At 45.4% G+C, this 12,276-nt stretch overlaps 1 protein-coding gene across 2 annotated transcripts in view; it reads left to right on the forward strand.

Annotated features, from left to right (window-relative positions):
* Nucleotides 1-1,852: 1,852 nt before the first annotated feature.
* The window catches only part of LOC144505234 (dihydropyrimidinase-related protein 3-like), a 212,400-nt gene continuing 201,976 nt past the window's right edge, over nt 1,853-12,276 (forward strand). For both annotated transcript variants that reach the window (XM_078231247.1, XM_078231248.1), the window contains exon 1: nt 1,853-2,303. In XM_078231247.1, the coding sequence (XP_078087373.1) occupies nt 1,959-2,303 (345 nt within the window). In that variant the 5' untranslated portion in view covers nt 1,853-1,958. The remainder of the gene's footprint in view (nt 2,304-12,276) is intronic.

Consider the following 12,276-nt stretch of genomic DNA (forward strand, 5'->3'; position numbering starts at 1 on the left):
CCGAACACCCAGACATTAATGGCAACAACACCGAGTACTTTATTTGTCTGACCCTGGGATAAAGGAGACATAGTGCTGCCAGAAGGGTGGCCAGGGAAGGAGAGGAAGATGGCCAGCCTGTGGATTGGGGAGCAGTCTTCGCTTGGAGTGAGTGTGGGAGAGGCCGGCCATTGGGTGGTTCAATGGCGTGCCGGGTGAGTCAGGGCGGATGGGTGAGGGTGCTGAAGGGACAGTTCCCTTTGGGAGCGCCGCAGCTCCGTGCACGACAAAAGGGCGAGGATGCAAACCTGCCGGGGGAACGGCAAGCTTGTGCATCAGGGATGCAATTGGCCTCTCCTCCTGATGCGCAGTGAATAACGATGTCCTCCTCGGAAATAAATGCGAGGCAGCCAGGTCCAGAAAGTAAGGTTACAATCAAAATGCAACCAATCAATTGGCACAGGTCTGCCTTGGGTCTCAAAGAATATATCGCCTTGAGATTATTGACATGATTTTAATAAAATGGGGATTTGATTGCTTTCAAGTTTTCTTTAAATATATGCTTTTATTTAAATATTGAAATCAAGGTTGAAAAGACCACACAATTCTGTACCAGCCTGCAGTTAGTTTGGGAATTATTAATTCGATATCAATCACATCCCGGAGCACTCCTGGCTACTCAAATTTTGAACATTATTCGATGGCTAGTTCACATGTGTGTGTGCGTCTTTCTCTGATAATCTGATATTTCTCACCTGATTCGAGGTGAACTTGCTGCCCTTCCGGGCTGCTCGACATCAAGGCGAATAACCTGCGAACATCTTATATGAAACAGGGTTGGTACCTGATAAAATGGCACAGACCGGTTTGCAGTGTAAAGAGGGGTGGGAATGGTGGAAGAGGGGGGGGGGGGGCGTTCTGAAACAGCACCGAAATCAAAAGGGCTTTTGTTTATAGAGGGAGGGCAAAGAAAAATATGCTTCCGAATTGAGCAAAGAAGATTCTCCCGCAACCTCACACAACTGTGCTAATATCAAACGCCCTGTTTCATTCATTCTACAAACTTCTGCCAACTTTAACCTCTATATAATCATAGCAGAGGATCTTGCCACACGCAGGGGAAGGCCAATCGGCCCGTCCAGCTGGTGTCGGCATTTCTAATCGCTTTACATCTCAGCTCACCCCCACCCCCTCCCCCTTGCTCCCTGTAATAGGCACAGTATTTGATAATATAAGAAACAAGATGTAACATTATGTGTGTGTGTGTATGTTTTTGATAATGTTACATCTTGTTTCTTATATTATTTGTGTGTGTCTGTATGTTTTACCAGTCCGGACTAATATACTTAAGAATCCCACATCACTATTAACTTGAGATTCCAGCTGGAAGTAAGGCTGGTATTCAGGGCAGGACCTGCATTGTGTTATCTGAGTCAGCAATGAATTTATAAGTAAATTGGATGCTAAAAGCTTGTTTCAGTGTGACGGTGGTGGAGGAGTATGAAAACTCTAGTTTATTTTTCTTTCCCCCCTTTAAAGGATGATTGGTGTAAATCTTGGAATTGAATGCTGTGAAAGTGGGAATTGTTTATGTTAAATCTACTTTAACAATTGCCTGGCTGTGATTTAAGGTGTGGACTTTTCATTCCCCCCCCCCATTCAAATGTCACAATAGTTATGGCCTCCCGGTGGCGACTTGTCCGCACCCCACAATCTAAAGGGATGGCGCCTGGGTTTGCTCAAAGGCGGACGGACTTGCTCTTGCGAAAGGCCAGGCAAACGGAGAGGGGGGTAACTGTACTTTAACAAAATCCATTCAGTGTGCAGTACTCAGGCGTTATCACTTCCGTGTCAGGGGATTTTTTAGGAGCAGTCTACCACTAGCGGCTCAGCTTCTGCCTGCCCCCCCACGCCCACCAATATCTACATCTACAGCCAGGCAGCCCCACACCTTTACTTCCATCAGCCCACCCAGATCAATGGCCGAGGGCAGGAGGAACTGGGACAAGGAAGATGACCTGCCAGTCTATCTGGCCCGGCCTGGCACGGCCGCTCAGGTCCCCCGGCAGAAGTACGGGGGGATGTTCTGCTCGGTGGAGGGAGCTTACGAGAGCAAAACCTTGGATTTCGATGCCCTGAGCGTTGGCCGCAAGAGCTCTCGCAGCTCCCGCAGCGCCGGCCGCCACGATTCGTCCCAGGACACCGAGGCGTCCAGCGACACGGCCAGCGAGAGCCCGGAGACGGCGGAGAGAGCCGCCAACCCAGGGGTCCAAATCACCACTGCCAGCGGCAAGGAGAGGCTCCAGAACCGGGATGAGCCGCAGGTAAAAAAAATCCGCCTCTTTCTATCTCCAACTGCATCTCACACAATCAAATCCAACTGGCAGAAGGGAGGGCAAAATACTTGTTCAACTTTATTTTTTTAAAAAAGAATGCCATTTAATCTGCCGGGGTTTGCTTTGAGATTAAGTGAAACTGCTGATAATAACATGGACTAGAAAACCTTGTGTGAAATATCCCTTTGCTGCTGGTGAAGTTCAGAGATTCCAGCTGGAGGTTTATTTATTTTTTGGTGTGTGTTTTTTGTTGTGTGAAATTGTTATTTCATGTGGATTAAAGGTTTGGTTTGATAAGCGTGTGTCCTGTCAGGTGGCATTTCATTCAGTCTAGCCCAAGTCTGCGACCGGTGGCTTTGGTAACCGGATCAGGGAGGCGTATTGCTTGTCCAATGATAGCGACCGTGGAGTCATTTGAGTGCACCAAACTTCAATGACTGGACAAGGGATAGAGCCTTGAAGGTTAAACCCCAGTCTGTGCGAGAGGCCAGAGACATGCCCCTTGAGAAAGGCGAAGGGAAAAGGATTTTCTTTTATTATCAAACTCAGAAATGAACAATCCTCATCAAAAACGGCTGATTGATCTGGTTAGTTCGGCATTAATGTCGACAAATGCTGCATTGCTTAGCTGTTGCTGAGGCTGCGTTGCTGAGTTCTGCATTAGTCAATGCTGCATTGGTTCGTGTGGTGTTAATTTATTTCTGCAGCCCGGGGAAACGTTCCTGTGATTCCTTTTTTTTCCTAAAAGAGAATGAACAGAAAATGCAGTTTTGGTTGCTGCAATTGCAGAGACCCTCTTCACACAAACACACCACGCACAAACAAAGAAACATTTTTTTTAGTGTTGTTAAACTGGGCAGAGGTTGTGGTGCAGAGGTTGTTCTCCGCGTTGGCAGACAGGCGGCTCTTTTTCGCCTTGGTCCTCAGTGTTGGGCCGGGGGGGGGGGGGGGGGTGCGGGGGGGTTCTTGAAGAGCTGACAGGTGAGATGGTGGAGAATAGGCAAAGGAAGTAGAGCCACAGTGTGGCAGCAGGCAAGAATTGCACTGCAGCAGTGGAAATGCGGCTCCTTCCAGAGAGGGTGAACGTCTCGGAACTCTACCTGCCTCGCCCACTGCAGCTGAAGCCTCAGTGGGACTTGCTGTGGAGCCTCCATAAGGACCAATGCGTTTGGCCATGCACAACAATATCTTGTTCTTGGTTACCTATTTAACACGCCAGAGTTGCTAGGCGCATAAACTCTTTCTCTCGCACATTTACAAGCCATTTTCAGCAATGATTAAACTCTCCCATGGCGAATTACTTAAATTGCTTCCAGATTTTCCCAGGTCTATTAGAAGCATTCTGGCGTAGCACCCTCTTAATCTGGCAACAGCTGCTTCCGATGTGAAGGGGAGGCAGAGGAAGAATTACAATTTTTTCATCAACAGGTCCACTCTATTTTGGGTGGTGCAGCCTGTATTGGTGACCAGTTCCGATAGCTTGTGGTTTATACAGCAGGCCAGAATAAAGCCAGCGAAATGGCTGACTCAGAATCTTTCATGGGTAAATTAAGAGTACCCTTCCCAACTTGTGTCAGTCGTCTTGTTTTATGGATCTGGCCAGTGTGGATTTTGCCTCGCCCGTCCCTGCAAAGTAAATTGGATGTCTCTATGCCTTCTGGTTGTCATAGAAGGGAACTTTATTTTTTCAACTTTACTACCTTTTTTTATGTGATGAAAGCTTTAATTTATGTAGTTTCAATATGGGAACTGCTTCAATGTGCTTTAGGAAGGTGAATATGGATGCTAAATAGCAGGGGAATTAGGGGGAGGCACTCTGGGGTTGTGGTCAGGCAGCTAGGTTTGAAGGAGATAATTTGAAGGTCAACTATTAAGATGAGCCACTGAATGGCAGAGCAGGTTCAAGGTGGCCAGAATGGCTTATTCCTGTTCCCAATAATCCAATTTCCAAAGAGACAGAGGGAAAGGGGCAAGAGGTCTTCCAGCATGTTGGGTTGAGTTAGCCAAAGAGCGGAGAGGGATGCAAAAGAGGTCAGAGTCTGGCTGGAGGAATAGGTGATGTGATTGGCATGTGAAATTGGAGAAGTCATAGAGTTAAAGGGAAGGCCATGGTGAGATTGTAAATGAGGAGTTTGGAGTTGAGTGCATTGGGCGTTAGGGAGACCAGGGCTGATGGGGGCTGAAAGTTATTGCAGAAGTCAGAGTTTGTGTTAGTTGAAATGCAAGGGGCTAATGAGGACAGCATTGTGGAATGGAGCCTGGAGGTAATAAAGGAATGGATGAGATGATGTAAGGCTGGTAATGGGTAGGATATAGGGCTTGAAGTTCAGCTTAAGCTTCAACAGAACTCATACCTGTGAACCATCATATTCAGGGAGAGCAGGGCTAGGGAAGAATTTTTTATGGCAGTTGAAAGGAATACTTTTGTTCTTTGTGCTGTCAACCTGGAGGAAGTTTGACTCCTTCAGGACTTGCTGTTCAGCAAGTGATCAGTGAAAGTGATAATTGTAGAGTCAAAGATGGTGGCCTAGAGATAGAGCTGGGAGTTAATGTACATGTTGTGGAGATGCTGGCGTTGGACTGGGGTAAGCACAGTAAGAAGTCTCACAACACCAGGTTAAAGTCCAACAGGTTTATTTGGTAGCAAATACCATAAGCTTTCGGAGCGCTGCCCCTTCGTCAGATGGAGTGAAAATCTGTTCTCCAACTGTTCTCCAATCTGTGCACTGTTGGAGAATAGATTTTCACTCCATCTGACGAAGGGGCAGCGCTCCGAAAGCTTATGGTATTTGCTACCAAATAAACCTGTTGGACTTTAACCTAGTGTTGTGAGACTTCTTACTGGAGTTAATGTACAAGCAGAAGCCAATCTGTTGCCTACGACAAGTCACTGATGAACAGCATATCGATAAGGAAATCAAGGGACAGAGAATAATCCATGGGGCATCTACACAGTGTGGAATGGGTGGAATAGGTATTGCCGTAACTGTGCTGTTAGAATGGGTGAGTGCAGAAATGGGTGAATGTGGTGCCATTGATGAAATACATGAAAAAGAAAGATTTGTATTTCTGTAGCATCGTTCCTGACCTCCAGATATCCCAAAGTACTTTACAGCCAACGAAATACATTTGAAGTGAAGTCGCTGTTGCAGTGTAGGAAAAATCCCATAAACAACAATGTGATAATAATCAAATCATTTGTTTCTCGTGATGTTGCTTGAGGGATAAATATTGGCCGGAACACTGGGTATAACTCATCTGCTCTTCTTTGGAATGGGATCTCTTTACATCCAGCTGTAAGAGCAGATGAGAGCTCAGTTGAGCATCTCATCTAAAAGATTCCACATCTGACAGTGTCGCACGACTTCAGTACCACACTGGAACTTTGTGCTCAAATATCTTCGGTGGGGCTTCCAATTCAGAGAAGAGAATCTTACCCATTGAGCCACAGTTGACACCATGGATGGAATGGCCTTAATAGAGAAAATGGTACCAACAGGTGGAGGAGGAATAATGATCAAGAATATTTCTGGTCAATTTGACCAGAGCAGTCTTCATACTGTGGGCAGACTGAAGAGAGTCACATGTAGATTGGAAAAGATGAAGGTAGTTCAAAACAACAGTATCATTTTCATGGACTTATATTTAAAGGAATGAAGTAATTGATAACGTTTGGGAATATTGGGCCAAGGATTGGTAGTCACTGCAGATTTCATGGAGGAGATGAACCTAATATAGACTATATGATAGACCTCTATAAAGAGGGAAGACACAGTAAGAGTTTTAACAACACCAGGTTAAAGTCCAACAGGTTTATTTGGCCGCAAATGCCATTAGCTTTCGGAGCCGAAAGCTAATGGCATTTGCTACCAAATAAACCTGTTGGACTTTAACCTGGTGTTGTTAAAACTATTACGGTGTTTACCCCAGTCCAACGCCGGCATCTCCACATAAAGAGGGAAGAGACAGACTGAGGTAGCTGAGCAGACTGCATGAGTTGTTGAAATGATAGTGTTATGCAAGGACAAAGGCATTGGAGGATAGAGTTAGAATATGCTGTTCATCATTGGGCAATGTCTTTACTCCAAGGTTAATCTTGCAGAAGAGGCTAGCTGGACCACCTGAAGAAGTACCTGTGGAGAGGAACATATGGTCCAGCTGCATCCAGTGATGGATGAGAATGTCATTTTTAACCAGGCTTTCTTAAATATGTGATTCTGAGCCCAACTCCCAACTTCACCGTCTTCAGCATATGCCTTTGGAAAATTCTCTTCCCTCAACACTTCCTCAAATTCACTTACAAATTTCCAATTCATTGCCACTGTGTATGGATTTGTTGCAACTTCTCTGGTTTTGATTTGCTAAGCTACACTTATTTCAGTCTTTGACACTATTCTAGAATCCACTTTTCATGTTTAAAATTACATAATTTAATGAGCGGGCTCAAAGCATTGAATAAATAAAAAGACCAAATGATAGCATTTGAAATGATTTAAAACAGCAGCTTCTAAAATGGCTGAACATTTGCATAGCTGTACCCTACAAATGCCAAAGCCATTAGAATAGAGTCGGGTTGTCTAGAAGTAGCCCACTACAGATGATCAACTTATGTGTGTGCGAGTGGCCCATCTCCTTACCCATTAATGAAACATCCAGACATAACTTGTGTATTCAGCTTGGTGTTGACTAAGCCATTAGACGTACTCACTTTGGGCAATGGACCCTGGCTGAGAAGGGAACTCCACCAGCCATAATCTAATCATGTCTGAACAATGGACCTAAAATCCATTTGTTCTGACCATGTTTGGCTAACTGGTCAGTTTGTAAGAGAATATTAAGTGATGAGCAAACTAATCTTTATTGTGTTTTAAGAAACTGTCTTTCTTTGGGCCAGTGAAGAACAGAAATCCTAAATAGGCACTCTCTCCCTATATTCATCTTGTAGGTTTGTACCCTGCTTGTTTTCTAACCAGCTGCAGGCAGCATATTAAGAATCAACCAGTAGCTCTAACTCCATAGGAAAAGACAGAAATCACCTGTCAACATCTTAAGTAAACTCAACATGGAATGCTGAAAGATCAGTGAGCCCAGTCTGAAACCATGCAAGGCATCAATCTACAGGAACTGATTAAAACTAATGTTTCTGGACCCTCAAACAATTTAACTTACCCTTCTGCTTTGTAACTTATTTATGTGTGAGTATGTGTGTGTACGTTTGAACTCTCAAATGCATTTGTGAATGAGAGTTGAAGTGTTTTTATTAATTTTGTAGATTGGGCGTTAAATACATTAAATCCTCTTTTCTTTTAAAAACCGACAAGAAAGCCTGTCCATGTGCACCTTTTACAGTCCATGTCCTTCCCCCGCCATTAGTTCAGGTTGAATTACATCCTGAAAAATACTTTCTTTAACTAAGTGCTGAGCTTCAAACTCTCATTCTGTTTACCATTCTGTGATAACTCCCACAAGATCCAGGGGGAATCACTGATTTATCTCCCTGTTGGAACACATTACCTAAGCCTCTTATAAGACAGACCCAGAACTGGCCCTGCTGAACTACATGTCTCAGTGGTTTTATGTTGCATTCTATAAATAAACCATGTTCCTTTCCAATTGGGCTTCCTGAGTTATTACATTGGCGATGAGGAACAGAAAATGTTTTGAAAAGCCTTGCCTTTCAGGGAACCGAGTTTGACAATGATGGAGAGATATTGAAAATGCCACTGTTTGGGAAACTGAAAACTTATGATGTGGGTGTGAAGGATTGCCCCAGCATGCCAAAAGAATGAGATATTTCTTCCGGGCGAATGAAACAGAAGGGAACAAGTGCCAAAAAGCCAACCTCCTGACCGCTTGTGCGGCCCCAACTTTCAGCATCATAAAAAGTTTAACCTACCCGGCAGCCCTGGATTGAAGATCTTTCAACAAATTGATAGATATGATAGCGAACCACTATGACCTTAAACCGTCTGTTATATTGCAATGCTATAGGTTTAACTGAGGAATCGGTCACCAAATTCCTGATGAGACTGTGGAAGTTGGCGGAACACTGTGAGTACGGGCCAGCACTTCCAGAAGTATTGGGGGATCACTTGGTATGTGGCATCAATAATAATAATATTGTGACTCAAAGGAAACTACTGACTCAACCAACTCTAGACCTCAATAGAGCCATAAAACTGGCCCTTTTCCCATGGAAATGCGGGAAAAAGGGCCCAGGAGCTCTAGGAGTCCATAGATGATACCATTCTGAGCCATGTGTGACCTCCATACTGCAGAACCAAGACCCCAGAGGGATATACCCACATCTCCCATTTGCCACCAAAAAAGGGTGACTGGAGTCAAAGGCCGAGAGTTTCCAGAACTGGACGGGAAGTCTCTCCGCCATACAGTGAGGAGCAAGCATATCCGTGCTGCACTTGTAGTCGAAGGGTATGCCCCAGACAAGGCAACCAAAACAGGCAAAATTAATGCTGCCCAGGCTGAAGGGGGAAGCCGCCTCAGAACAGAGTTTTACAAATAAACCAACCTGAAGATGAGAAATTGATGCAGCTAAGCTGCATCACCACATCTAAAGTGGCTCCAATAAAGATTACACTCCAGGTAAATGGCCACCCGCTAGACATGGAGATAGATACAGGAGCCACTGTATCTATTATTGGGGAGCAAACATTTAGGCAACTCCGATTGGGCATCTTGCCTTTAAGCCTAAAGAACACCAAGCTAGATTAGCCACATACACAAGGGAGCCCTTACGTTTTATTGGGGTCACTGTAACCCCAGTTATGCATAGGCAACAGACAGTCTGACTTCCCCTGCTAGAGGTGCAAGGACCAGGGCCCAGCCTTTTGGGAAGGGACTGGCTATAGAAAGTCAACCTGGACTGACAATAGATCTTTAAAGTGGGTACTGGTAGTCTGTCCAAAGTCATCAGAAAATATGCTGAAGTGTTTCAAGGAGGCATTGGGAAGGTTAAAGATGCTAGGGCTAAAATCTACTTTAAGGCATGACCATTCCACTTTAAGACATGACCATTCCCCTTTGCCCTATGTGCCAAAATAGAGACCGAATTGGGATGTCTAAGGGAACTTGGGATTATATGCCCAATACAATTTGCTGAATGGGCCACACTAGTATTCCCAGTTTTAAAACCTGACACTTCGATCTGTCTCAACAGATACCTTATGCCATACATAGAACATAGAACATAGAACATAGAAAGCCACAGCACAAACAGGCCCTTCGGCCCACAAGTTGCGCCGATCACATCCCCACCTCTAGGCCTATCTATAGCCCTCAATCCCATTAAATCCCATGTACTCATCCAGAAGTCTCTTAAAAGACCCCAACGAGTTTGCCTCCACCACCACCGACGTCAGCCGATTCCACTCACCCACCACCCTCTGAGTGAAAAACTTACCCCTGACATCTCCTCTGTACCTACCCCCCAGCACCTTAAACCTGTGTCCTCTCGTAGCAACCATTTCAGCCCTTGGAAATAGCCTCTGAGAGTCTACCCTATCCAGACCTCTCAACATCTTGTAAACCTCTATCAGGTCACCTCTCATCCTTCGTCTCTCCAGGGAGAAGAGACCAAGCTCCCTCAACCTATCCTCATAAGGCATGCCCCCCAATCCAGGCAACATCCTTATAAATCTCCTCTGCACCCTTTCAATGGCTTCAACATCTTTCCTGTAATGAGGTGACCAGAACTGCGCGCAGTACTCCAAGTGGGGTCTAACCAGGGTCCTATAAAGCTGCAGCATTATCTCCCGACTCCTAAACTCAATCCCTCGATTAATGAAGGCCAGTACGCCGTACGCCTTCTTGACCGCATCCTCCACCTGCGAGGCCGATTTAAGAGTCCTATGGACCCGGACCCCAAGGTCCTTCTGATCGTCTACACTGCTAAGAATGGTACCCTTTATATTATACTGCTGCTTCATCCCATTGGATCTGCCAAAATGGATCACCACACACTTATCCGGGTTGAAGTCCATCTGCCACTTCTCCGCCCAGTCTTGCATTCTATCTATGTCTCGCTGCAACTTCTGACATCCCTCCAAACTATCCACAACACCACCTACCTTGGTGTCGTCAGCAAACTTACCAACCCATCCCTCCACTTCCTCATCCAGGTCATTTATGAAAATGACAAACAGCAAGGGTCCCAGAACAGATCCCTGGGGCACTCCACTGGTCACTGACCTCCATGCAGAGAAAGACCCCTCCACAGCCACTCTCTGCCTTCTGCAGGCAAGCCAGTTCTGGATCCACAAGGCAACAGCCCCTTGGATCCCATGCCCTCTCACTTTCTCAAGAAGTCTTGCATGGGGGACCTTATCGAACACCTTGCTGAAGTCCATATAGACCACATCCACCGCTCTTCCTTCGTCAATGTGTTTGGTCACATTTTCAAAGAACTCAACGCCTGAAAGAAGACTCATATGCCAAGCTGGCTGCAGGTTATATATTTTCCAAATTGAGCATGAGCTACGCCTACCTCCAGTTGGAACTTGAGGTGTCATCCAGGAAAAATGCCACCATAAATACTCACAAAGGACTGTGAGTACATTTGCTTACCCTTTGGGGTGTCTTTGGCTTGTGCCATTTTTTTAAAGGGTGATGGAGAACATCCTTCAAGGGGTGCCTAGAATAGTAATCTATCTGGATGACATTTGAATCTCAGGAGCTACTGCAAAGGAACATTTGGAGAGTTTGGAGGAGGTCTTATGGTGGTTTCTGATGTTGGCATCCAATTACAAAGTGAAAAATGTGTTCCAGGTAAATGAAGTGATGTACCTTGAGTACAGAGTTGACAAGGATGGATTACACCCTGTCGAAGAGAAGGTGAAGGCCATTAAAAGGGCTCCGATTCCAAGGAACGTAATGTAGTTGAAGTCTTTCCTAGGTCTCATAAATTACCATGGGAAATTCATACCGAAATCAGTGACCATCCTGGCATCCCTCCACGTACTCTTAAAAAAAAATCAGAAATGGGTGTGGCAAATGCCACAAGAGGAAGCCTTTGCAAAGTCAAATAACAATGGCCACCAACAAATATATTAGTCCATTATGACCCTCTGAGACCACTCATTGTAACCTGTGATGCCTCCCCCTATGGGATAGGAGCAGTATTATCACAGGGTTGTGATGATGGGACAGAACATCCAATCACATATGCATCATGAACTGTGGAGGATGCAGAGAGGAAGTATGCCTAGATCGAAAAAGAAGGTTTGGCCATGGTGTTCATAGTGAAAAAGTTCCACCAGTACGTTTACAGTCAGCATTTCACTATAGTAAACAATCTCAAACCTCTGCTGGGCCTCTTTAACAAAGACAAAGTGATTCCTCCCATCATATCAGCCTGGATCCAATGCTGGGCATTGATATCAGGTGCCTATGAACATCGTCCATGGAGACGATCACCAATGTGAATGCCTTGAGCCGCCTGCCGCTACCCACCAGCCTACCTTCACCTCTGAAGATGGATGAAGTCATCATGACTCTGAACATCATGGACACTCTGCCAGTATCCACCAAGCAGATCCAGGCATGGACCCTAACGGACTCTACATTGGCGAAACTATGTCACATAATCCTAAATGATGGACCACAGGGGCGTCCTAAGGAGGATTTGAAATCTTATCATTCAAAATATCAGGAGTTGAGTGTAGAAGGTGGCATCATTTTGTGGGGAGCCCGGGTGGTCGTCCCATGTCCTGGCCAGCAACCAATACTTCAGAAATTGCACAGTGACCACCCAGGAATTTCTAAGATGAAAATGCTCACAAGGAGCTATGTCTGGTGGTCTGGCATAGACAGTGATATTGAAAACCTGGTCAAATGGTGCAAAACTTGTCAGGAAAACCAGAAGGGTCCACCAGCAGTCTCATTGCACTCTGGAAATTGGCTGGGGAGACCCTGCCTGTGAGTTCCAGTGCCATTTATGGGCTCC

This window comes from Mustelus asterias, chromosome 16, assembly GCF_964213995.1.
Source record: "Mustelus asterias chromosome 16, sMusAst1.hap1.1, whole genome shotgun sequence".
NCBI lineage: Eukaryota > Metazoa > Chordata > Chondrichthyes > Carcharhiniformes > Triakidae > Mustelus > Mustelus asterias.